The 27,223-nt window shown below is 53.3% G+C and overlaps 1 protein-coding gene across 3 annotated transcripts in view; it reads right to left on the minus strand.

The window, feature by feature from the left end:
- Positions 1–7,984: 7,984 nt before the first annotated feature.
- Positions 7,985–27,223, minus strand: part of SH3PXD2A (SH3 and PX domains 2A) — a 220,794-nt gene continuing 201,555 nt past the window's right edge. For 2 of the 3 annotated variants that reach the window (XM_090278546.1, XM_090278544.1), the window contains 5 exons: positions 20,726–20,843; positions 16,629–16,966; positions 14,668–14,717; positions 11,896–12,015; positions 7,985–9,946 (listed from right to left, as the gene is read on the minus strand). In XM_090278546.1, the coding sequence (XP_090134672.1) occupies positions 7,985–9,946; positions 11,896–12,015; positions 14,668–14,717; positions 16,629–16,966; positions 20,726–20,843 (2,588 nt within the window). Of the gene's footprint in view, positions 9,947–11,895; positions 12,016–14,667; positions 14,718–16,628; positions 16,967–20,725; positions 20,844–25,960; positions 26,045–27,223 lie in introns of all 3 variants that reach the window. The other variant, XM_090278545.1, reaches the window with a different exon arrangement.

A 27,223-nucleotide genomic window follows, 5' to 3' on the forward strand; every position in this document is an offset into this window, starting at 1 on the left:
AGCTGGAGTGGCAGAGAGGGTCTAGACACAATGAGGACACTGCCTGCCCAGGATCTGCCTGGGCTACATCAGGACTGCCCAGCCCTGTTCACTAGAGACCAGCAAGAGTGGGGAGGGTCGGGGGCTCCAAGCTCAGGGACCAGCTTAGGCCGGCTGGATGTAGGTTTGGCTGCCCCGCCCCACGCCCCCAGTTCTGCATCACTTTCAGAGCCCTGGCACCACTGCCCAGAAAGCTTCCCCAAGGTGAAGGTGGTGAAGGGGGAGGAGCTTGAGCAGCATTCTCACCAACAATGGTGGGAACTTACCTGCCCCATCCCCCACTGTCCTCAGAGGGCCCAGATCCTGTAGTTCATTCTACACTGGCGATAATTTTGCCATTCAGCTGGGTGGGTTTTCTGGCATCAGGGAGAATTAAGGGGTGATTCTGTTCAGTTAAAAAGGCCAAAAACTTTATTTAATTTTCAGGGAAATACAAGAAGATGCATGTAAACATAAACAAAATACAAAACAACACAACCCAAATCTTACAGTCTAGAAGCATGCCAAGACAGAGTATTTCTGCAGACCAAAGAGTCCCATCAGAATGATACAGGACACCTGGAAAGTTGCAGGTCAAGGGGCTGGGTCTCTTCCCCAAGGACACTGCATTTTTGTGATGAGAACAATTAAAAACAAAACCCACTATTAAAAATATCAGAAACATGGAGATCGTTTAGCACCACCATGGATCCTGGAAATTTGTTAGCACTCAAATTGACTGCACCGAATTCAATGTCCTTTCCTTCAGTTTCTCTGCTGAGGAGGAAAGAGGGAAACTCCTCCAGACCCCCAAGGAGCCCGCTAGGAGCTGGGAGGGGTTTAGTGGACACCATGAGGAATTCTCCGAAGTTCTGACGCCCAGAGACATCTAGCAGTTCACATGCAACCACGCAGTCCACAAACCCACGCTTCGGGGACCTGCCATTCACGTCTGCGTCACTCGGAAGTCACCTTCCTGCGGACCTCAGTGACTAGCAGTGAAACCCTTTCCCATCCTACGTCCTGCATTTAAGAAAAGCTGTTGCAGAGAACGAGATGCATATTCACGAATGGTGGCTGTTGACCCTTCTTTCTTGGAAACAAACACTTAAGAGCAGTGTGCCTCGGTCACAGGCCACTAAAAATGAAAGGCCACATTCACGGAGGAGTGCGCATGGGTCCCGTCTTCTGAGTCACATCAGTGGGGCAGGCTCAGCAAACTGAATAACCACAAGTATCCTCAGAGATACCCGAGAATAACAGGTCGACAGAGGAACAAATGAGGTTGCCTTCCTCCCCGATAAGCTTGATGGTATCTGGACCCCGAGGTTCCACTTTGGGGTTGGTAAGGCCTGACTGCATGACCCATTTGGTCACTAGTCTCTGACTCAAGCAAGTTGAGAGGCTACAAAGAAAGGTGGGCAAAACCAGCTGGGAACTGGGAAATGGATGAATATGCTGGAGCCAGGGCCTCCAAACTCAAATACGGTTTGTAGCTGGGGACATCCCCTCTCCGCTAAGTAAATCAATGACCATTAAGAACCTGCTGGGGACCCAGCTTGTGGCACAAGCAAGTAGTCGTTTCCTCTGGCCAGCTTCTCTTATGGCCTCATTTTGGGGCTTTCCCAACCTGCTCTGGCTGGACCCTCGGGTGTTGAATCACTAAATTCCCTCCTTACCTGCTTGCTGCTACCTGAAACATTCAGAATCAACATGTTCCTTCTTTTTAATAAAGACAAAACTCAAGACTCCAAACCTTCTCTCAGCCTTCTCGCTTCCCTTTCTGCCTAGACAACATCCTCTTCTGGAAGCTGCCTTCCCAGGGAAGGGACGGTCAGTCCCAGACATCGCAAACATGCCACACATGCACATACTCATGTTGCCAACATGCGTCTTCTCACTTCCAACATGCTCGATCCATCCTTTTGCTTTAAAACACTTCTTCCTTTCTCTCTCTTACCTCCTGAAGTCCAGCCCCATTAGCCAGGATGGAACTGGGGGCAAAGGAGGAATCTTTAGTGCAGGGACCCATTCTCTAAGGCCACTAAGTTCTAGGACTGGTATGGGAGAGGGGGCTCATTGTCAAGGTTGAGTGCAAATTTAAGATTGAAAAGACAGGATTGGGGTAGGGGAATCTCAATCTTACAGGCAAGTTGGGATTAGGCCTTGGGAGATAGGGCCCTCTACCCAGTCAATAAGCTCCAATGTGCCCAATTTCTTGTCTGGGAACCCAGGTGCACAGGACCAGGGGGAGGAAAACAGAAGGAAAGCTAAAATCAGTGGGACTCTTTTTCCTGAAATGAGGCAATAGGTCATTGACCTCAACCTTCTCTGATCACGGAGCATGAGAGCCACGGAGGCTACCCCAAATAGGGATCATGATTCAGGCAAAAATCTCAGTAAGGTCAAGGGGAAATACTGCACACCATTCCCATGCTGTCAGGGCCCGACGTCTAGACCGAGGTGCTGATGTACCTGCATGGGCAGGTCTGCCGAGTTCTTGTCCTGACCAGCCTGACGACCCTCTGAAACACAGGAACCGAGGGCCAGCAGCTCCTGTGTTACGTGGAGATTCCCACTGGGACGACACCCATGGCACGGGGTGGAGCCAGGTTGCTGCGTAACAACCTGCAAGCAGTGACCCAACTGAACCGCCTCAGCGCCTCCATGCCCAGCGGCATCTCTTCTGCATCTTTATTTGGGAGCCTGGGACAATGGCCTAGGCTGCTTCTGCTAGATCTGTTAATGCCAGTGTGAAGTTTCCAACTAAATACTTAAAATAATTACAACAACAACAAAAAGACACATTGCACTCTCCAGCCAGAATTATGTGTGAGAAGAACACACACTTGCTGCCAGAAGCTGTGAGTCCCATGGGGCCTGCCCAATGCCAAGGACTTGTACAATGGAGACAGCTTGCCCAGTATTTTTCTTCTCTAACCCCATTTTATTTAGTTCAAGTGGGAAGTTACCAACACTCACACATGTGTGCACGTGCACACACAAACACACATGATTTCTCAATAGCACACGGCCCTCAAAAAAGTGAGGGAATCTTAATTCTTTAGCTATGTGGGTGGTTCTCTTTCCAGAGAGCTCTGTGTCAAGGTTCTCAAAGATTGTACATAGATGTATACACTCCAAGGAGAGACACCCACTCATGGGGCCCCAGTCCCACTTGGCATGTAGATCCACATTTGTACAGAAATTCACCAAACGGAAGGGATGGAGCAGCAAGCGTACAGTACTGGAAGTGGAGGGGACAAGCTAGCGAGGATGTCCTTGTGGCTGAGGAGCAGAGCTCCAAGGGCTTGGACCCAGAGACTTCCCATCCTGCTGCTTTCTCTACCTGTGCCAAGTTAGGAGGTTGCTTTGGTACCTGTTGTGGGCAGTTCTGTCCAGATGCTTCTCCAAGACCCTCTGGGGACTATTGGGGTGCTGAGCAGAGGCGGGGCTCGCTCCCGGGCTGAAGTCATTGAGATGAATGGTGGCCCAGGCTTAGCACCGGGCCCAGCTGCAGGCTTGTGGGAACTGGTGTCTCCCTGGGATATATAGGGCTGAAGGCACCCATATCCCCCCCCCAAAAATTTGATTATATCTAGGGTTCCTGCCCATGAACTGGACTTGAGGTTACATAGTATTAGAAAGACTCAAACACACACCCAAAGGATCATGGCCCAAACATCAGGAGACTGGGGTGAGAGAGGGCTGCTGAGAGTGATTTTTAGGAAGTCTTTCTGAGCAGCTGGCTGACAATCAACGGAAATGAAAACAAGGAACAGTTTCTGGATGTCTTTGCTCTGCTCTGAGGGCTTGGGCCCCAGGACATCAAGAGCCCCATGCTACTTCCCTGAATTCCTTTCTTCTGGGTGGATGACACCCACCAGAAAAAGGGGCTGCCCTCTGGTGGGGACCCCTGTCATCTTACAAGGGAAGGGGGGAGGAGGGGAAAAAGATCAATACCCATGAGGCCACCTGTCTGTTCCACAGCACTGACTTCTCCCAGCAGCCCAGCCTCCCTCTGCCAACAGACTGGGCCACTGGGTCTCCTTCCACTGTCCCCACAAGCCCTGGCATCCCTCTTGATAATATTGCACGTTTCTTGTCTCTCAGATTGTTTTCATTTTCGGTTGAGAATGCAAAGTATTTGGAGGGACTAGGGGAAGTGAGTAACCTTACAGAAATAATATATTAGTTAAATACAAAAAAGTAGGGGTTACCTTATCTTTTTTCCCTTAAAAACAAAATAAACTACCAAACCAAGGTCTAAACTTAAATAGTTCTACGCCTATTCTGCAAATACTAGTAATATGAAAATAATGCTTGACCAAAATTCCCTTGTCTTTTTTTCCTTAGATGATAAGAGTAGTAACATGCCTTGCTGAGGAAAGCGATGGATAAATGCCAGTAAAATATGCTGCTCTAACATCTGAAAGTGATTAAAATGATTCTATATAATGCCTTCGTCAAGATGGAGAATCGAGGAGGAACAAAGAGAAGCTGTTGGGGCCAGGCTGGGGGTGGATGGGGCCAAGGGCTGGCAAGGCAGGGCGTAGCCACAGCTGGGAGCAGATGGCACACCTGCTGTTCAGGGCTCCCCCTCCCAGCTCTCTCTTGCTGCCCCCATGGTCCCTCGGCTTAGTGGAAACCGCATGGTGGGGCCAGGAAACCCAGCCAGGCCCACTGTTATAAAGTGGTTGAGAGATGAAGACTTTTTTCTTTCCCTTGTAATAAAAGAAAAAGTCTTTCAACGAAAAGAAAAAGCACCAATGATGAATCTTCGGGCATTATATAAACCTCAATAATGACCTCAGAAGGGCTCATTATGATTAAAGTTGCAGTATACAGCCATACAATGTCATTTCACATTTTCAATCGCAACTAATGGAAAACTCGGTTTGGACACTGCTGAGATTTCATTTTTCTTTTTCCTTTTTGAGTCCGATCTGGTTTTCCTCCAGATGGGTCAGAGCCACAGGCCCCTCCCTCCTCCACCTGCTGCCAGCAGTACCCTCCAACATCACAAAGCAGCTCAGTAGCTCTAGGGAAAGGCCCTCTCGCCCTGGGCAGGGCTAAGAGTCCAGGGGCACGAGGCCTGGCATCCCCTGGCCATGTCTGAGAGGGACTGGCATGCACCCTTTTTGCTTCAAGTATTAATATTCTCTTTCGGTTTGCAGGGTTTGTGCTGTGCTGTGAATTAGGGGGTGATGGTGAGGGGCGAGGGGCGAAGATGGGGCACGGCAATCCCTGTTCACTGCCCAGATCTACACTCTGTCACCAGGTGGCAGCGTTCCCCACTTTGCCTGGATGCCTGAGCAACTCCCAGCCATCCTTAGGGCTGGATGTCACAATGTAAACACGATGACCACACAATAAACTATAATGGGGGGTGGGGAGGAGTGCAAGCATTGATGCAGTGGGAGTCTGCCATCCCACTTAGCTATGTGATTTTGGGAAAGTCGTTTCCTGTCCTTGGGCTGCAGTAACAGGAGGGGATGGGACGGAGTGGCCTATGAGGTCACTCTTAATGACCATCACTTAGAGCACTGGGGATCAAGGAGAGAAGGTCCTTGGGGGTTTGGGGGAATGGGGGCTCTGGTGGTGGTAGGGAGCCCCAAAGGGCAGTGCAGACAGTGAGGAAGGGCAGGGAAAGACAGGCTCTGGGGAGCACCGGGGTCCAGTCCAACTGAGATGCTCTGTGCTTAGCAGATGCGTCCTGCACTCCTTCCTGGCCTGGCTGTCATGTGATCGAACTGGCTCAGTGCAGACATCTGAGGAGTGAGGCCGCTGGGGCCCTCCCCCTGGAAGATAGCTACGTGGAAGGTCCTTTAACCCGACAGTCACTCTACTTTTAAATTTATTTTAAATAATCATAAATTACTTTTTTTTTCTTTTAATAAATATGTGCTGCTTAAAAATGAGAAAAGTATATACTGCATCTTTAAGTAATGCACTTTGCTCTCTGGGTTTCTTTCCATTCCACCTTATTAAAGTGCATTAATTAAAAAATAATGAACCACTTCTTTATCATTATTGTTCAAAGAAGTCCAAATAATATTAATATGAAGACACTAAACCACTACCATTAGTACTGCAATCTAGCAGATTAACTCAACATCCTGCTCTATTTAATACTGTCCAGCAGAAGAAAATAACTAATTTCAATTTTAGACAAACTCACAAACAAAAGGAAACAAAATCTCACCATGGCCCTTTAACAAAGAACACGAACAGTTTGCTATAGCTGCCAAGCCTCAGTGTAAGGGATGGAGGAGGGCTGGGAGACCCCAGGTGAGGTCTGGAGGGTTGGGAGAGGGAGGATGGGGTGCTGAAGGCACAAGACGCTAGGTCCCATGCTCATCTTCAGGCAACATGTACTTCCTGGGTGGGAAGCGGGGATGGAGAGAGGGCCTTTCCTCCTCTGCAGGAAACACCAACCCTTAGCCCAGGATTCTGGCAGCTGAATCTGGCTGTGAGGCCTGATCTGTCTGAAATCAAAGGCACGTGCGGAAATCCACTCCCAGCAAAGGGTGAGTCCTTGGGAAGCCGCTTTGGCTTCAGGAGGGTCCCCTCTGAAATGTCAACAATTGCAAGACCGAAAGTTGACAGGGGGCTTTAATCTCTCGCTTCTCTCTTCTTGGGGGCACTGCCCCTCGGAAAGTTCGGGCCAGCTCCTGGCCTGGGGTCCTCTGTCTTCTTGGGTATCTGGGGCATCACTTGCAGGCTGGGGGGCAGCTGGTGGTGTTTGCTCCAGTCTGGCCCAGGGGGCCCAGTGGGGTCCCCTCAGCCCAGGAGCGGGGGTGATGGCTGCTTCTCCATAGTTCATATGCAAGGCTTTCAGTCCCGCCCGAGTGGGACAACACAGAACAGCTGTCACCCAGCAGCCTGAGAGCCACTGTCCCTCCTGAACAAGCCCCTCCCCCCTCCTGGGGTTGGGCTTCATGTGTCTGGGACCCTGGGCTTTGCCAGCCCCAGTGCCTTGGCAAGTGCCGAGCTCCGGTGCTGTCCACACAGAGGAAACCAAATGAAATGACTCTGGGGGAGCATGTGAACACAAATAACAACCAAGCTCACTGCAGGAGTACGACAGAAAAGCCCGTCCATTACCCATCCCATCCCCCGTGAGGCTGACTGTCCTTAGGCCCCCAAACAACCCCTAAAGTAAGAACAAAACCCAACGAACAAAGAAGCCCAAAATCAATAAACCTCCCCCAAAACATGCACAAGAACCGCGCACCCAGAAATGTCCAAAATAGTCTGTGCAGACTGTGAAGAGACCCATGGCGCTGCCCATCCTCTCTGTACATTGGGCTGGTGGTCCTCCATGGCGCCCCGGGCAGGGCGGGCTCTCTTTTCAAGGTCAGTGATGGCTAAGATAGGTGGTCCCTGCTGGCACCTGGGGAACTACTTTTTCTTCAACTAACAGACACCCACGGTGGCCTGGCCAGGGATAGGTGGAGCTCACAGGACATGCCTCCAAGCCCCACAGCCAGTGGTGTCTTCCCGGGGTGGCAATCCCTGGGAAACCAGCACAATTCACAATTACAGATGAGGACAATACAGGGGCCACCTCTGGTGACAAGATGCCAACAGCTGGAACTGGGCTAGGCCGGGGCAGGGCACGGGAGTCCCCTACGACCACATCTTTTCCAGAATTGTAGCCAAGGCACAACTGGGGTTTCCCACATGGCCTGACCCAAAGGGCACCGAGCCCATCAGCAAAGTCACCACAGTGTACATGTGGGGCTCCGCTGTCTCACCCCTGGTCCCAGGCCTCATGTTCAAGGTGGGCCACCACTGGACCCTCCCTTCCAGCTGCGGAACAGCCTGGAGGGGAGTGTCCTTGAGGCCACACATGCTGCGGGGTTTAATGTAGCCCCCCCCTCCCCCCCTCCCACTACCCCTTTCCCTACTGTCTACCTCACCGCTCACCCACCCTCAGGCTGGAAGGACCCACGCCCCCCCATTAGTTCTTTTTCTCCAGGTAGTTGGAGGGCACCCAGCCTTTGAAGGGCTTCACCCCATCCAGGATCTGGCAATACCACCAGCCATTGGGGTTCCTCTCCAGGACCTCCATGGACACCCCCTCCTGGAAGCCCGCCGTCTCCTCGTCCCCCTCGTAGTCCGCGATTGAGACATACACATCTTTGAGGTTGTTGTGGATGAACTGGGACTTCTCGATGGGCTTGGGACGCACAGGGGACACAGGGATGCCATTGCGCTGGGTGGGCAGCAGGGGCGCGTCCGAGCCCTGGCTGGCGGCCCGCTCGGCCAGGCGGCCCTTGGCCTCCGCGGCAGCGGAGCGGGCGGCACTGAAGGAGGAGTTCCGGCGGACGCCTCGGAGGCCGTCGGTGGCTGTGAGTGATTCGTTCCTCCGAAGAGCGCAGGACAGGTTGTTGTCCTTGGGTGGTGGGGACACGAAGACCGACTGGGGCCTCACTGCCACCTGCCTAACACCATTCCTCATTTTCACCACCCCAGCACCCGAAGTCTTGCTGAAGCCCCCGGGGGGCTTGGACGGTATGGGGGGCGTGGCCCGCTTGCTCTGGTTGACGGTGTTGAGCGCCTGAACCCGCTTCTCGATCTTCTCCAGGCTGTCTGACTTGCCATCCTGCTTGCTCTTGGTCGCGACTCTGTCTAGCTCTTTGCCAGAGGGGTCAGGTGGCTCGTTCTCACCCAGCACCAAATAATGGGAAGGGGCCCAGCCCTCCAGTTCCCCAAACCTCACATACCACCAGCCACTTTCCAACTTCTCCAGCACCTGCACCTCCACACCTGCGGGGAAACTGATCTCCGAGTCTTGGACCTTCTGGTAGGCACTACATGTTGTGTAGGAGGTGGCCTGCCCTTCTCGTCCCTTCTTGGTGGGACATGGGGACGTGGCAGCTGGGAGGGTGATGATGTCAGCTGAGCCTCTCCTAGACCCCTCGCTGGGACCCTCGGAGGCTGTCTGGGGGGGCAGCTCTGAATCCTCACTCTTGGATCCCTTGAGACCTCCCCGGAGCTGGCCTGTGGGTCTCAGCTGGCGCCGTAAAGTGCTGATATCCATCTTCTCTTGACTCTGGGACTCTGCTCTGTTCAAGAATGGCTTGGGCCGGACCGATGGCTTGGCCCGAGCACAGGTCAGGCCTGCCTTCAGGTCAGCGTCCTTCTTTGCCCCGACCTTGGGAGTGCCACGGATGCCTGCGTCCGAGGCAGAACGGGGCTTCAGGTCGCCGCTGTGCTTGGACAAGGAGGAAGAGGAGGAGGAGGAGGAGCAGGTGGTATTAATGGTGATGGACGAGGAAAAGGAGGCCGAGGAGTGGTTCTTCCCCAACTCTGCCTGGGCATTTTTCTCTGCCTTGAACTTTAGCAGCGAGGAGGATTTGGGAGAGTCTGATTTGGGGGAGTTTTTCCTGGCAAGGGACAGAGGGGAGCCTCCTGGGGAGTCACTGTCCCGGGAGGAACGTCTGGCTGACAGGGTGTCCTCTGCACATGGCCGGAAGCCCTCATTCTCATAGATGGTCTCCTCTTCCGGGGCTACGTCCTCTGAAGATCCGCCGACCCTGAAGCGGGCCCGCTGCAGTGAGGGGGCAGGAGAGGGCCTGTGGGGCTGGGCGGGTCGCTTGTCCTCCATGCCTCTGTCCTCTGCAGGCTCCTCATTCAGCTCTGGCTCTGAGTCAACGCCAAAGGCAGGGATGTCATACTCGGGCTCCTCGTACTTGAGCTTCAGTGGGGAGTCCTGGTTCTCGCAAGTGCCTGCCGGACCCTCCTCAGCCTCCTTGGGCTTGCTGGGGGGCGCTGGGGGGGGTACCTTGGGCCGGGTCAGTGTGCTTGTACGGCGGCTCAGGTTGGGCTTTTTGCGCTTATCGATGTAGGATGCGGGGGCCCAGCCCTCCTTCTCACCGATCTGCACGTACCACCAGCCACCTGAGTTCTTGTCGATGACCTAGGGGGAAAGGGGTGCACAGGCCAGTGAGTGGGGAGGATTACTGGGACCCTGTGATGTGCCAGGCTAAGAGCACCATACTCTGGCACTAGGAGACAGTATCTCCATTTCCAGATGCGCAAACTGAGTAGGTGGCCCAGGACCCAATGTAGTAAGTGGTAGGCCGGGATTCTAACACAAGTCTCTGTTACCTTCTAGTTGAGGGGGGCTCCCACTGTTCATGTCTTTCTCCCCTGGTCTTCCAAGCCTCTGTCAACACCCTGGTCCAGCTGGCACCCTGGCCGACCACTGCTTCTTCCCCTAAGCTGCTATACTTGGAAGAGATATTGTTCCCAGTCCCTACCGAACCCAACTTGCCAAGGACCCACATGTATAAAAAAACTACCATTCCACCACTCCACCACTGCCATCCTCCTCCACCTCCAATATTGCGAGGTCCTCCCCTGGTGACCCTGGAAATGGTTTCTTGGGTCAGAAGAGAATGGGAAGACACAGGTGAGTTGAACTAGGAGACATGGCCTGACTGAGGCCAGAGCCTCCCTACACAGCCACGCCCTGTTGTCCCCACTGCCTGTGGTCATTTCACTGCACGTGGAGTCCCACTTGAAAAGATTTCCCTGGGTTGAATGGGTTTCCTATGGGAAGGATGAGGGGCTTTTAGTCATTTCCATGTTAGTATAAACTAGTTCAAGCAGCTTTTTTCTTAATGGCTATTTGAGACTGGCTAAAAGCCAGGTGTGCTGTGGTTCATTTGGATTGGGGAACAGAAAGGGGAGATAATTTTGTGTTGTGGAACAGTCCTGGAGGAAGAGGTCCTGGGGAGGGGAAGGGGAAGAATGAAAATATCGTCCCTGGGGGAAGAAGGGCAAGGAAAAGAGGACAGGGACTCCCAAAGGCAAGCCCAGCCTGAGGCCAGACCTCTGCAATTGCCACCCAAAAAGAAAGATTCTTCTTCTTCCTTTTGCCCATCCTTCACCCTTGCCCACCCCTATACCTATAAGTCAAGCTTAGATACATCCTAAGTATGATAGTTCTGTGACATTACAAGCTTTGCAGGTTCTTTCAGAAACCTAAGCATCGCTGAGAGAATGACTTCTTGGGGCAATTGAGTTCCGAGTTCCAGACATGGCATTTAAAACGTTCACACTGCGGATATCTTCTTCAATAGGCAGAGCCTGCCCAGTTCATCTCCTGACAGGTTTACATGAATTAATTGGATTTAACTCCATTAGTACACAAAGCTGCTCAAGAGAAACAACTGTCTTAAATCTTTTGTCTTCTGGGATGTCATGCTTAGCACCCACCACAAAGTAGTTCCATGAATGCTAGGAGACAGGCCAGGAGGGGGCGCCGCAGGGTATACTGCCCCCGTTTGCAGAGAGAAATCATCGGAGCCTGTGGGGAAGAGGAGCCTGTGGTGCAGACGTGGCCAGAACCTGGCTCTCTGGTACCTTCCTTCAGCAGCCTGGACTATGTTCTCCCAACAGCAGCACTTCCGAACGTGCTGGCCCCGGATGTGCTCCTGGGAGAGAAAGTGTGCCGGGGCCAAATGGGCCTGGGCAATGCTGCCTAATCCAGTCCCCTTGTAGAGATTCACAGTGGCATGTCCATATCACGGGCTCTGAGAAGTTATGCAACTAAAACGGTAAAACTGGTTGAATTTCATTGAACCCACTGTCCTCCAAACTTACCCAACCACAGAAGCCCCTTGTCTCATGGCACCTGATCACTGTCTCCTGCAACATGCTTTGGGAAATGCTGCTGTGAGGGCGCACCGTGAGCACTGGGTGCCAGCCCTGAGTGCAGCACTTACTAGCTCTGTGGGTCTTGTTTCTGCATGGACCCGGCTTGCCCCTCAGGAACAGTGCCAGCGAGACAGAAAAGGGAATTGCAGCAGGTCTTCGACCAGCCTGAGTTAAAACACCCCTGCCCCCTGGCTCAAGGCTCACCTCTGCCTTCTGTCCACCCCGAAAGCTGATCCCGTCAGAAATGCACGACTGAAATTCGGCGATGGTATAGTACTCCACCTCAACAGAAGGGGGCTCTGGTGGCTTCGGCAGCTGGAACCCCTGCATTAGAGAAGGACTCAGTGAGCGAAACCCACCTGATCAGAACAGGAATGGCAGGGAGTGTGGCAGTTACATTAGCTGGACGGCAGCTGACCCGAGGACGTCTCTGTCACCTGAGTCACTCTCCTGACTAGGATTTCTAAGAATATCTCGGATTCACTTGAGATTTGTCTGAGCCTTCAAAATGATCACTCAATAATTTCTACCCTTTCATCCCTGGGGGTCGAATTTTCTGAAGCCTCAACAGCTAGGTACCAAAATGAAAACTAAAAAACAGAGAAGTCATTGTAACAAAGTCTGTGCACACTGCCTTGTGGGGGAGGACAGCCACTTCCTTAAATCTCAGGGAGAAGGCTGCACAGGCGACGTCCAGCTGTAGGGGCAGAGCTAGGGGACAGCCTTCTCTCCGCGTGGGGTGCAAGTGTGAGGGAGTGTGGGGCTGGGTGAGAAGAGCCCTTGGTCGGCCATCACAATGCTGCCACACATCAGGCAAGACAGAATAAAACCCGGGACCCTCTGCTCTGTGAACCATAGAGCACACTGGATAGCCTGAATGTTTTTCAGGTGTTAGCACATCAATACCTAAACGCAGCATTCAAGGACACTTAGAACTTGGCCATGGCCGGTGACTTGTGAGCCTCATTTATTTATTTTACAAACGTTTGCTGTGTCTACTGGGTGTCAGATGATGGTCTAAGGCACTGGGCATCCAATAGTGAACCAAAATGATGACCCCTGTGCCTTCACGGAGCGGATATCCTAGCTCACCTGTTGTCTATTCCAGCCACAAGGTACTCTGTGCCTCTCCATTACTCCTAGTATGTCCTGGTATCATACAAAGGGGTTAAAACAAAACATTTTTCGAATAAAGATGTGTGTGTGGGAGACCAGGGAGGGGTAAGTGGCTGTATTGTAAGAAGAAGACCTCGAAAGACCTCTGCCTTGCAGCTGGGCACAGGTGAGCTCCAGTCCCAGCTCAGCCATTCATTCACCAGCTGCATGACCTTGCACTTGACCTCTCTGAGCCTCAGTTTCATCATCTATAAAATGGAATTAAAGCTGGGTCATTAAGAGGATTACTGAGATAATGTAAATATTGACTTCTGGCCCAGCCAGGGGCACAGGAAGAGAGAAGCCAAAGCTAAACACTCCTGCTGAAATGCCACTCTGTCCTCTGCACCTTCCTTATTTTCCAAGGCTCAGCAAGTCCTGATTCGGCCAGTTATAGCTCAGCTGCCTAGGCTCAGAGTGAGCAAAGGCTGGGAAGAAGCTGGTTTTGAGGGACTGGGTATGATTCAGTCAACATTCCCTGCCCTGGAGCCTGGCCCTGCAGCCGTGCATGTGAGCAGATGTGGCCCAGCCCAGACGCTGGGCCAAGTGGGATTCAGCCCGGCCTCACTGGAAACAGCCGCTCTGCCTCACAAGCCCTGCATTTGGTAAGTGTGGAAGGAATTACCCCATTCTTGCCAAAATCAAGTCTGCCTGAAAGCAATTAGCTGGGGCTGAGAGAAAAGGCAGGAAAGACGTCGCTGTCGAATTGTGCACCACACAAGGGGAAAAGGAGACAGAAACCCCACTGGGGCGGGTGGCGAGGGCAAGCACGGTCTCATTTCCAGGGGCCAAATCTTCAATAATCCTCTTTACTGAAGGCACTGCTGCTATCCCCTCCCCTGAGGAGACGGCACTGCTCCCAGTAACCCTTGCTTTCAGCCTAAACGTGACTTCAGAAACCTGTTTGCATGCAGTGTTGCAGGTAGTGCCTTCCATAATCCCAGCCAACACAGGAAAGGGACACCTGACTGCCAGCCTGCAACACCCATTGGCTCATTTCACCCTTACAGCAGCCCTAGCAAATGGTCGGTACCACCCCATCTTACAGATGAGGACCTTGAGGCTGGTGGAGGGTAAGCACCTTGCCCTGGGGCTGGCTGCTGCTAGGTGTCAGAAGTGGAATATGAAATCAATGTCTGACAGGCACAAAGCCCCATTCTTTTCACTGTATCCCATTTCCCTCGATAAAAGTTCTGTTCTGGGGCTCTCGGCCTGCCACCAGCATCACTGCTGGCCCAAGCCCAGCACCCTGCGTGCACATCTGCCTCCTTGACAGTCTGGCTACCAGGAAGCCCCACCAACAGAAGCCAGGCGCCCCAGCAGCACTGAGCATCTTTAAGCTCCTGTATAAGCCAGTCCAGGCCCTTGACAGCCCCCAACCCCAACTCCTGGAGGATGCTCACTGGTCTGCCCTTCATCCACCACCTCCATCAGACATTCCCAAGCAAAGAAGGCAAAGCTGAAAGGTGTCCAGGCTTACATGGACAGCTGCATTTCAAGCCCCTGGCAATGCCCCGGCCGGACACCCTTGCCGGCCAGTCTAAATGTTTATGTCTGCCAGTGCAGTGGCCGGGATGGATTTATTTAGCTTTGGAGTGCAGAGTGTTTTCAATTATAAACGGTCTAGCTAGTCCCCCACCCAAAGGTTGGGATCTGCAAGCTTCCCTCTCTGCCCCCAGCCCCACACAGCTGGAAGGCCCAGTGGGGCCCTGGGAAACCTCTGGGCCAATAAGCTCTGCATGGAGACAGCCAATTAACAGGCTGCTACAGCGCATCCCCAGAAAATGAACAAAACAAGGAGAAGCGATATGGCACACATACCAGGCTGGATTCTCTGCGAGGTGGGGGTCTTGTCCTTAGGTTTGGGGAACCTAAAAGAAAAAGCATGGCTTAAAAAATGCCAACCAGACCCTGAGCAACATGACCTGTTCCTGCCTTCCCTAGGTGTGACTGCCTCCCGACACTATCCCACGGTCATGGAGGACCCATGTTCTCAGTCATAGAGGCACCAGTTGGGCTTCCTCAGCAGGAAATCATGGACCTTTAAGCTTCCTAGGCTCTGTTTCAGGGGGATCGACAGGCCCTCTGCAGTGATGTGCACATTGCTAAATGTACAGACACAGGGGAGGCATGTTTTAGGAGGAAGGGTATATAGCTTTATCAAAGTATTGGGTTGGCCAAAAAGTTTGTTTTGTTTTTTCCCCCGTAAGATGGCTCTAGTAGCACTTAGTTGTCTTTAACTCCATTTGAAACAAGTTTGTTAGATTGTATTGTGACAGCTGTCACATCAGTGTGCATTAAAAATAACATCAAAATTGGTGAATTTTTGTGTAGCCATTTTAATATTGAAGATGGAAAGAAATATTATGCCAAAAACGCAACTGAAATGCAGAAAAAGATTTGTGCAGGTATGGAGAAGGTGTGAAGTTTCAAACGATGCTCCATGGTCAGGTAGACCAGTTGACGTTGATAGCAATCAAATTGAGGCATTAACTGAGAACAATCAATGTTATACCATGCGGGAGATAGCCAACATACTCAAAATATCCAAATCAATAGTTACGAGTGAAAATGAAAAATGTATTTTTTATTTTATGGAACTGAACGAAATTTTTGGCCAACCCAATATATAGATTTTCAAAGTGTGGAACAGAGACCATGTCTATTTTGAGCTCATTATTAAATCCTTAGAAGCTAGTACAATTCTAGGCAAGAGGAGAGGCCCCCAAAAGATTTCCCTACACAATGGAATACTACTCAACTATTAAAAAAGAAGAAAATTTTACCCTTTGCGACAGCATGGATGGACTTGGAGAACATTATGCTAAGTGAAAGGCAAATACCATAGGATTTCACTCATATGTGGCATCTAATGAACAAACTGAACTAACAAGCAAAATAGACAGATTTGTAGATAAAGAGCAGGCTGACAGCAATGGTGGGGGAGGTTAGGGGGTGGGGGGATGGAGCAAAAAGGAAAAAGGACTCATGGGCGTGGACAACAGTGTGGTGATTGCCGGGGACAGGGGCGGAAGCGGGGTGTTTAAGGGGCATGAATGGTAATGGGAAAAAATACAATAAAAAAATTTTCCCAACTGCCTGCCTAAAAGATTTCAGGCACAGAGCTAACTTAACCAAGTTTAGAATAGAAACAGCTTTCCTCCAGATTTTAAGTCTGGCTGGATACAAACAGAAGCTCGTCTTTCATAATAGAGAACAGTTTAACCCTCAACCAAAGGCACTGTGAGCCAGAGATGCGTAGATTCAGGGAGATGCGTAGATTCAGGGCATTCCAGAGAGCGGGGTTTCTCCTGTAAGAATGAAGGGCAACCCTGAAGAATGCCCCTTAAAAATATGTGTGTACAGAGAGGTAAAGCTACCCATCCAGGTCTCGTAGGTTTCTAGGAGTTGGTGAAGGCAGTTGGGAAGGTGGGGTAAGGCCCAGGACGATGCCCCTCTGTCTGCAATGTTTCACTGCCCGGGGACTATACTTATCTACAAAGGGAGCATTCCTGGCTCTCCATTAGAGGAGGGAATGCTAGCAGCTTCTATACTGATGTAATTTATCTTCAGTGGAGGGTTTGGGAGGAATTGCCTCGTCCACTCCTGTAATTAGCATGAGACAAGTTGACGGAGTGAGGCTGGGGTCAGGGGTCCATCTATATCTCAGGAAGAAAATCACGTGGGGGTCCTGCATGCCCCTCTGGCTTTCCTTGCAGCCCATGCCCACTGTGTAAATAGCTTTGCAGCAGCAAGGACCTGGGGCTCGGCGAGGCTCTTACTGATCTGGGCCCTCTGAGGGGCAATCCTGGCCACGGCCGGGGAGCTCTGGGCCAGCTTGGACACGGTCCTCTCAGGAACCACCAGGGCGCTGCCATTGGAGGCGTTGCAGAGGATGGGCAGGCTGATCTCTTTCTTGGCAACGGGGGCCTCTGGGCCCTCGCCTTCGGCTGGTGGAGTCTCTTTGTCCCCCGATGCCTTTTTGTTCAGCAGGTTGCTGATCTCCATGATGTTCCCAATGATCTCCACTGGGCCCGCCAGGTTCTTCTTCCGTGCTGGCAGGTCATCCTTGGCCTTCTTCAGGTAGGATGCTGGTGCCCAGCCTTCTTTGCCCAGGTATCTGTGGGGGAGGTGTGAAACATGGGTCATCAGAGCACTGAAGCCTGATGTCACTCCCCGCTCCCAGGCCCAGGCTCCATTTGGCTTTGCCCAGCTGAGCCTTTTCGACCATGCTCAGCAGACACTTGGCAATCTAATAGCTCTGGAAAGACCTGGAACTGAGGGCAGGTGGAAACGATACCTAGAACACCATTTCTTTCTGTTTCCTGGTTCTTTGCCTGATCCCTCTTGGTGTGAGTTCTCATACTCTGCCAAGTCAGGCAAATGTGGAACCTCTAGGTTAGAAGAGTTCTCAAATTTTGGGTTGCCTGAAAGGTAGCCTTCATAACTGCCTGCTACTCTGCAAAAAGTATAAGGCAATTCTGGAGATAAGAAATAAGAAGGTGTCTAGAGCTAAATGTCCTATTGAAAAGGGACGTATTATCAGAGAGGCAAAGAGGTAGCCCAGGTAAGTTAGAAAACCTGAGTTCTGGTCTACAGTGCCTTGAACAAGTCCCTACCCTGGAGCTCAATTGTTTTCTCTTCAGCAAAATGCAGGGATAGAGCACAAACTGCAAAATTTTATCCAGAAGGATGAACACATTGAGACTGAATAGGAAGATGTCTCTAAAGAAGAGTGACTGAGTGGAGAAAGTATCTGTATTATGCAGAAATAGCAGAAGGATCAAGTTCACAGAACAAGTTCACAAACAGACCAACACTAAAGGGGACATTTCATTTTTAACTTATTGATTGACTGATTGATTTTTTTTTTTTGAGAGAGAGAGGGAGAGAGAGAGACAGACAGAGATATCTATTGTTCCACTTACTAATGCATTCACTGATTGAGTCTTGTATGTGCCATGACCAGGGATCGAACCTGCAACCATGGTGTATCTGGACATGCTCTAACCAACTAAGCTATCCGGCCAGTGCAAAGGGGACATTTCAAATTAGTGGGGCAAGGATGGATTACTCAGTGATTGATCTGATTATCTAGTTAGGAAAAACAAGTGAGACCCTGGCCTCACACACTATAGCAAAATTAAAAATGCAAGTTGTGAATACTTGCCTAATCTTGAGGGGCTAAGAAAGCCTTTCTAAATGGTATTCTAAAAGCTGAAACCATAAATGAAAAGACTGGAGCATATGACCAGGTAAAATGAAAACCTTTGGTATTGCAAAACAAAACAAAATGAAAATAAAACCAAAAAACCAGGAACAGGAGTAAAGGCAAAGCATAGGGCTGCCTTAATTTTAGATGGCTTCTGAAAACAAGCTTTTCCCTTTTTTCTTCCATGGTGTTGAGCTTCTACCCCACCCACTGGGAGCTCACTTCCTAGTCCAGCAGTTGTCATTGCCCCTGAGTTGGGTTGTAAGGTCCCTATCTGCTCGCTGGGACACATCTGGCTAGTTGGACTGGCTCCTCCATGCCAGATGTGTGACAATTCCCCTCCCCTGCCTCCCTATCAGACCTTGTTTTGCGGCACTCCTTAGGTGGAGAAAAAGAAACGTGAAAGTTAAAGTTTCTAGCGATGTGTCTTGAGCTTTGCTGACAGCTCAGGTAGGGGCAGCTTCTTACATGCATGTCACAGAAACGTGCAGGGGTTGGGGCAGGGCGGGAGAAGGGAGAGGCCTGTTTGGGGCCTGGAAGGCAGACATCAGTGAACAAAGGGATGGAAATCAGGGAGCAGACACACAGCAACACAGAACTTCAGGGCAGGGTGCAAACAACTAGTTGAGATGCCTGATCTTACATAGGAGGCAACAACCAAGGCTCAGAAAAGCAAAGCAAGTAGCAGAGGGTCACACAGCCTGCAGCCGCATCTGGCTCAGAGGCTGCTACTCCTCCCATAGGAGAGAAGAGGGTGAGGAACCTGCTGGCCGGCAAGTGCTCTGCTACAAGCGCTGCTGAGAGATGGGTCGCAGTGCCCTATGGGCGTGAGGGCCAGGCTGGCTCCCTGCCCCGAGTGCTCCCATTTCAAACCTCATGTATTCCTTCGGTGTTACATGGATAAAATTAGATTCCAGGCGGAGAGAGGAAAGGGGATGGGGAGCGGCTGTGTGTGTGTGTCTGCGTCCAGCTTTGCTCACATCTGCTTTCCAGCTCTGGAGCATGGAATGACTCCAGAGGGAAGCAAACTGGAAAACGAGAGATGGAGAAAGAGGGAGAGAGTGTGTGTGTGTGTGTGTGTTGGGGGGTGGGTGGGTGGAGAAGAAAGACAGGAAATGAGGATCAACACAGAGCCTGGAATGTTGGGAAATGGCATATTTAAGGGGGTGTCTGGCAGCCTTCTTAAGGTGGAAACTTCAGCAGGGTTTTCTCAGTTGAAGCTCCCGCTGGCTAGAGGGCTGGGCCCTGGGGACAAGAGTTGACTAGAAGAAGCAGTGCAAAGTGGCTTTGTTGGTCATTTTAGAAAACTTAAAAAACCAAACGAAACAAAAAGCCAGCAGCTCTGTAAGATAACCTCCAGGCCAGCGGTTCAGGTGTCCAGCCTGCCAGAACGATCGCGGGCCTTCCTACGCCACACATGTGGCTGTTGGGTGGGGGGTTCCCTCTAGTTTCCACTGCTGAGGGAACACGAACATCTAGGGGCAGTGGCTTTGGGTAACACATGTCCAGGCACACAGTCCCGACCCACCTAACAGGGACACCTCAGCCCTTCTGACTGACATGCATGGGGTCAGGGCAGCTATGTCCGGTCAGGTCACACTAAGGTTCAATCCCGAGGCCAGTGACCTTCATCCTACCCATTAGCACAGACCATCCCTGGTGGCTGGTTGGCTGTGGTCGGAGCAGCCATGTTGTGAGTGCCTGCATCACCTCAGCCAAGCCTGGCCCCACTGTGGGAGACAGCCTAGAACGTGCATCCTGCCCACAGTGGGTCTAGGGGTCCTGGGTGTGGGGGGCTGGCGAGGTAGTCCCCAAAGCCCACAGATGTGGGACTGTCTCTGCCAGCCCGGTTATGAGCAGAAGAGAGAGAAACTGACTGAGCAAAATCATCACCCCTGGGTGGGTCCCAACAGAACCAAAACATGTCCTGAGAGCAAGGCTCCCTGAGGGTGGCGCTGCCTTGAAGGACCGGGGCAGAGAGGACTGGAGGAGCAGGACATGGTAGGGAGAGGCAAGTGAAGCCCACAGGGTTTGTTTCCAAGAGCATTGGGAAAGCTCCCCACCCCCCTCCCCTTTCTCCCCAATAGGGTTCTCAGCTGGGAAGTGTGATTAGGCCTTGGAGAGGGAAGGGCAGGAGGAGGAAGAAGCCTCTGAACCAGGCCTGGGCTCAGGCCTCACTTTTGCCTCAGCTCTCAGAACTATGTGGACCAACACTGCAGAGAGGGACAGGCTGGGACAGAGCCGGAGGGCTGATCCATGGGCGGCCTGCTGGGACCTCAGCAAGGCCCGTGGATGCCAGCACTCCAGGCGGCCTGAGCTGCGGAGCACACCAGGCAGCCAAAGCTGGACGCAGAAAACCACACTCAGATGTGCTGGACCCTCTTGGCAGCTGCAGGGGAAGGTATTGCACCACCGCCTGCAAGCTGAGCTGGGGCCCCTGTGCCCCGCTGGCTGCAGCTCAGGCTCCGCTTTACGTGTCCCAGGACAGAATCTGCAAGATGAACAATGTTTGAGCCGTTTGGCTGTGCAGATGCAGCGTGGCCAAGCCTGGACCGTGGGGGCAAAGCTGCCATCACTATCTACTCGCCATCTGGTGTCCCCGGCCACTCTGCAGTGTCTACCTGCTCTGCTGCTCAGAGCACCTTGCTTCTCTGCTGGGGCTCCTACCTGATGTACCACCAGCCCTCCAAATTCTTCCTGATCACCTCCACAATGACGCCCTTCTCAAAGCCAATCTCGTCCTTGCTTTGGCTGCTGTAAGGCTGCACGGTGACATACTTCTCCTCTGTGGGTGGCAGGCAAAGCAAGAAAGCACCATTATTTGAGGTCGGGATGTGGCTCCTCCCTCCTGACTCTTCCTGCCCCTCCACCCCACATGGCCTTTGCAGAGCTGGTTGCCAAGGTGCACTGGGTAACCCTCTGGCTTTTCCAGGGAAGGGAAGAAAAGGAACCAGGCTTCACTGCTGCTCCCAGTGTGTGCCAAAGCCAGCCAGGGCCTCCGGCGGTCTGACAAACCCTGGGCAACATACAGGCTCTCCCAGCCTGGGGACAGTAGCCAGGCTGCCAGGGCCTGGAGTCCTTAGGGCCTCAGAAGCTCTCTGAGCTGAGGGCAGAGTTAGGAGGAACCTGCCCTTCATGGGGAATATGTCAGGAAGTCTGAGACCAACCTTAGGTGTTCCCTGAATGTGCCACACTTCCGTCTGTGTCCTGGACTTGCCCTTCTAGCCCTTCTCCACCTCAACTCCTTAAATCCTTCCTGTCTGGTCTTCTGAATGCTCCAGAGCCCTGTCCTCGGTGAAGCCTTACCTGACTACTGATCTGACCACCTGATCATATAATTTCCCCAAGAGGATTGTGGGGAACACACATTCAATGAAAGAGGTTACGTGTGTCTTGTTAAGATGAGGGTCCCACAGCCCAAGGAGCAGTGGCAGTGCTGAGCACAGCCCAATCAGGCAGGAACCCCGGAGCCCTGCCTGAGCCCACATGCCTGTGCGTCACCCGGAGGACTGTACGCCAAGTTCTCCACACAGTGTGGCAGATCCCTCCTGGGAGCTGTCTGCTCTGGCCTTGCAGTCTGACTGTGAGCCTTGTTCAGGGCTTCCCAGGCACTAGGCAAGAGCCACCTGTGGGAGCTCAGGAAAAGCTCGGGAGGGCAGGCAATGGGGAGGCTGGGTCACCTGCGCCTTCCCTGGTTCCTTCAGCCTCTCTCCTGGCAAGGGGTCCTGCTGCCTCCACATGGGTCCTTGTTTACGCTTCCAGGGAGGTGATTCTTCTGTGTCTCCTGGGGGCAGCTCTGCCCGTCTCCAGGAAGCCCCTCGATGGCTAGCCCCAAAGCTGGCTGGCCACAGAAACCCTGCCTCCTGGCGGAGAGCCTGCTGAGGAGCGCTCAGGCCTCAGGAGGGAGTGCACGTCCCCACTGTCACCCTCTAGGGAAACAGGGAGCAAAGTGTAGGCGGGGAAGAACTGGCCATCTGACCATGCACCCTGAACCTATGCTACCTTCTCTGGTGTGGGTGCCACCCAGCAACACCCAGCAGGAGCTCCGAATGGACCACACAGTGCACAAGTGAAGGGGCAGGCGGGGCTGAGCAGGGGAGCTGAGTGGGAGGCCTTCTACAAGCTCAAAATAGCAGGATGCTGGCACAGGACACCAGCCTCTAAGACGCCTGCCCCTCACCTCCCGGCTCCCAGCTGTGATAATCACCCTGACTCCTCAGCGGGACCCTGGCGGGCGGCCTGCCAGAGCCTCTGGCAGCAGTGTGGCAAGGGGCAGCTGCCACCCCAACCCTCTGCGACAGGAGGGTCAACTGTTCACTCCTCCCTGGATTATCGGGGTCCTGTCTGCAGCCCTGTCCTGGGCTGAGATAGCAGCTCCCTTTGGGACGGAGGCAGCTGCCCTGCCAGGCTGTGAGGATGGAGCCGATGGGCTGCTGGCCGAGTCTGAAAGGCTGCCCTAAGGCAAAAGGTGGGTGACAACCCATGGGAGTCTCTTCTCGACTGCAAGCCTTTCTCAGCATTGACTAGCTGCTGGAAGCTTTCGGATTCCAGGGCAGCCATGCTGGGGAGAGCTGCCAAGACCGCCTGAGAACCTCCTTCAGCCAGATTCTGACTCGGTCTTTGAGAAGTCCAGAGTGCTACAGGCCAACCCTCCACGCTCCTGCCTGCTCCTGGTCCCGCTCCATTTTCCAGCAGGCCACGGTATATCCTGGCCCCGGCAGTGGCCCGAGGGGCAGCGCCAGGCCCCGGGAATCTGGAGTCCTGAGGTTAGGGTGAGGCGAGGCCTGCAGTCCACATTTTGCCTTTGCTCAGCTGGGCTATTTTTAAAAGCTTGTGGTTCAAGCAGGAAGCCATCATTAAAGTTTTCCTAGGCAAAGTGGCTTTTGCAGAGAAAAATTATAGTCCCCCTTGTCTTGGGAAGATCAGAGGAGTCCTGCTGGGCCACATGGCAGAGGACCAGGCCTAACCTGTGTCCCATGGGCTCAGGCTCTGGAGCTGCCAGGCCCACGCACCAGCCTCCACAGCGCCCCCCCCCGCCCCCCCCAGGGCGTGCAGCGCTCAGGGGACAATGCCCTGCAGGTCACAGAACTACCCTGCTGTCCCCGACCCTCTTGGGGTGGGCTGAACCAGTGATGTCAGTTTGACCCAGGAAAGCTGAGCTGCTTCTGCAAAAGGCCCTTTTCGTGGTGGCCCTGGAGTGGATGTGAACCTAGGTGTCTGGGAGTTGATGGGCTCCTAGTAAGATACTTGGCTGGCTCAGAGGCTTGTCCTGCCCTGTAGCTCTGTAGGTTCCAGGTGATGACAATTCAGAGCCCCAGTTCCAGGCAGGGCAACTCTTCCAACTGGTTTGTCTGGGGGCTCGGTTTTCTGCCATGGTTGGCTCAGACGGCAGGGGCATGAATTATTGCCGGGTGAGCATGTGCTACGTGGGCCTCAGGCCCCCAGCTCACAGGTTTCCCCAAGGGAGAGGCAGAGCTCATCTCTCACAGGACTGGGGCCAAAACCCCACCTGGGGACCAGATGGGAGGCTGCCCAGTCAGAGGGAAACGGCCTCAGGGGGTGGCTGAGTGACTCAGGTTGGTTGGGGTCTCAAGAGATTCCCCTTTGGAGCTGGGTTTGAGGGAATGGGGGCTAGGAGTTCTGGGGGTGCACCGCAGGGCTTCTGAAAAGCACTGAAGCCATGGTCACTCTGATATGCCACCTGAGGAGGTGGCAACCCCGCCGCAGGAAGGGCCGACCAGGCCAGGCCGCCTACTGGGTGAGTGGGTGGGTGGCTGGGGGGAGGTGGACAGGCCTATTTTGGTTTTGGAGGCAGGGGCTGGAGAGCCCTGCAGTTTCCAAACCACAGACGCCTCCTCTTTCCAAACACTTTCCCCTCCGTCAGCAGTCTCCCCAGCTCCCCTCCTGGCCCCCACAACTTACCCAACCCCACTGCAAGGGGCCTTTTGATTCCAAAGGCCTGGTTAGCTGAGGGAATGGGGAGTAGAAGCCCCAGGGAAGCGCTGCTCTTCTCTTGTCTAGTTAGACATGACCCACTATCTGACTCCCCCCATCAGCTTGGCTCTTTGCAGCAGAGCGTCTCCTAGCCAACTTCTGCACGTTTTTCTTGGCTGCCTGATTTAACTTAGGGCTAACACTGGGAAATAGTATTGTTTAGATCTTATTTAAGAGAGAAAAAGAAGTTGTAGGCTTGTATTTGTATCCTATGGGTGACCGAAGAATTATGTATTTGGCTGGGTATTGTGTCTATGTCTATATGATATATGTCTGTGTCTGTGTGGCATAAGTGTCATGTACGTGAGACTCCATGAAGCTGCATGTGTACTTGTGGTATCGCTGCAGAGCTGGCTGCATGTGGCCATGAGCAGTTTGTGTGGCTGTTATTTGTGACAGTCTCTGTGTGGTTGCATAGGTGGAATCATGGATGTGGATCCACGAGTGGCTGTGTGCACAGGCCCGTAGGTGTGCAACTGTGGGGTCGGCTGTGACAGTGTACTGACCATCAGGGCTGTGCATGGGCAGACGCTCTGCTGGTTGCACGCATCCATGTGGTTGTAGAGACAGGGCTGTTTTGGGAGCTCAGTGTCTGATGGTGTTTGAAGCAGATGCTGGAGGGGATGGGGAAGACCGAGGCTTTCTCCCAGCCAATGTCTCACTGTCCTTTGCCACCACAGCTTGGGGCTGTGTCCCAGCATGGTACCACATCAATGCCGTCCGCCCATCCTAGCTCTAGGTGCTTTTGCTTTACATTCCACCTGTTCTTGCTGTTTCCACGATTTGGCTCCTGTTCTGTGCTAGCTTTCAGGGTTCCACCCATACTCCATCCTCAGGACCAGCTAGGCTCCTCCCAGCCAGGGCTCTGGGCCTGACACTAAGCCAGCCACAGGCAGTGGCCACCTGAGTACAGACTTCCTGCTGCCTGGGGCTTGGGGGATGATACCAAAAATGGTCCTATGTCTGTTCAGGAATAAGCTCTGGGGTGGGGGTGCAAGTCACCGGGCATCTCTGCCATTCCAGAGAGGCCAGCACTTATCACGACCCTTCCAACTATGCTGTCACTTCCCGAGACAGGAGAAAACTGGCCACCCATGGTGGGGGCGCTCTGGAGGTGTGTTGGGGTTTGTTCAGAGGCCCCCATCCCCTGTGTCCCAAGCTCCTGGATGTTAGAAAGACCCTGAACCTGCAATGTCTTGGTTCCTGATCAGCCTGCGTGGCAGACCAGGGGCTTCCCTGGAATCCTCTTGGGCAACTGCCCCTCCCCTCAACCCCAAGTCCCAATGGCTACTGCTGGAGATGCTGGGGGCTCCTGGCTGGGCCTGACACCAGAGGGGCCAGGCTGGGTCTGGCTCTTGCTCCGTTTCTAGTTTCTTGGGAGCTGGCCAACAGAGATGGGTTGTGGGCTGGTCCTTCTTCCTACTCTGTTCCTAAGTAATGCTGGAACAGCTTTTGCCAAGGGAGCGCCTGCTCACAGGAGGAAGGCAATGGAGGGAGGGAGGGAGTGAGTGAGTGAGTGAGTGTGTGTGTGTGTGTGTGTGTGTGTGTGTGTGTAATGGCCCATGAAGAGATTCAGAAACACTCAGTTCTCTTAATCTGCAGTTCCCAGGGCAAGTATGGCCTTTCGTTGAGTCCAACTGCCCCCACAACCGTGTCTTAGGTCCCACGACCCCCACCCCCCAGACACTGACAGAAGCCAGAACCACCTCCAAGTGCCATCCCAGTTCCCAAGCAGACCCTGTGCCGCCTGCCACCTCCCGCCCCCAAGCTGCAATAGGCGAGAGAAAAGTCAGGCCAGTGGATCTGGGTGAGGAGGTCATAGGGCAGAGCCCGGAGAGGAGAGGGGTGTTAGTGAGGGAGAGGAAGAGGCGGCAGCTGCAGGGGGGAGAAGCTGGCTCCCGCGGTCACCTCGGCTGTGCTGCCTGTTGACCATCCCGCCCAGGGTCCACCGGCGATCCAGGCGCCGCAGATGGGCCTTGCGTCTCTTGGACACTGGAGTGAGAGATGGCGATGGAACACGCGGCCGACAGGAACAGGCGGAGAGAATGGAGATGAAGATGAGATGGGATGGGGCCGGAAAGGGATGAGGAAGGGAAGGTTCATGCTCCCAGGCCAGCGGCTCATGCCTGCTGGACGGGGGCACATCTCACAAGTGACATCATGGGCATATGGGGAAAAATTCAACCAAAGCCGAAGGGTATGCCCCTGAGCCATAGACTGGCCGAAAAATTAGAATCCCAACACCTCGGAGGTGAAGAGGGTCCTTGGCTCCAGCCAGTGCAAGGATGACCCTCTGCTGCAGCCCCTGGGAGAGGCTACTGCTCCCGCCATTGCTCGGCAGTGCTGGTTCCCAGGGTGGTGGGGGCCCCGTCACACTGGGACTTACAGCCCCACCACCCACGCACTCACCAAGTCCTGCTTGGGAACCTGCCATCATGAGCCAGGCACCGTGTGTGGAAGAACACACGTGTCCAGGGGAGACTTGGGGCCCCTTCCTCGCGGGGCTTATAGCTCTTACTGTTCTGCGTTCATGTCTCCCCTTTCACAGTAATCCCCACGGATTGAGTCTGTTGAGGGCAAAGACTGTGTCTCTGCATCCCCAGGGCCAGCTCAAGGCCATGCACACGGCGGACCTCTAAGGAATGGTGCTGAGGGAAGGGCACACATGGGCGGGGGCCACAGGCCTTGGCTCTGCTTTCTCCATGTGAATTCCTGATGACAGAAGCTGCCTCCCCAGCTTCTCACTGCTCCAGACCCCTTTTGTCCAGACCATTCTCTCTGGGGTGACATCCTGCGCTGGTCATCTGGTCACTTCGGCACAGCTCCTGATGCCCCCCCACCCCCCGCCTTCCTATGGGACACCCGGTAGCACAGGCAGGCACCAGCCCAGGACTCCAGGGTGCACAATGACACTGTAGGAGGAGGGTGCTAGGTTGCCCAGGTCTAGGGAAGGTAACACCTGAACCAAACGCCACCAAAGCTTCTTGGGAAATGTTTGGTTTCCTGGAAGGAGGACAGTGGCCTGTTTGACCTTACTTCTTGTAAGCAAGAGGCTTGGACAAAAGGTTAGGAGGTATGGATTCAGTCCAGGCCCCATTGCCAGGTTACTCTGTCCCCCTGGGCAGACTGCTGTCCCTCTCTGAGCCTCTGTTTCTTTGTCTGCTATTGGGG

The sequence above is a fragment of the Furipterus horrens genome, unplaced genomic scaffold (genome assembly GCF_987537825.1).
Source record: "Furipterus horrens unplaced genomic scaffold, mFurHor1.1.pri manual_scaffold_5, whole genome shotgun sequence".
Taxonomy (NCBI): domain Eukaryota; kingdom Metazoa; phylum Chordata; class Mammalia; order Chiroptera; family Furipteridae; genus Furipterus; species Furipterus horrens.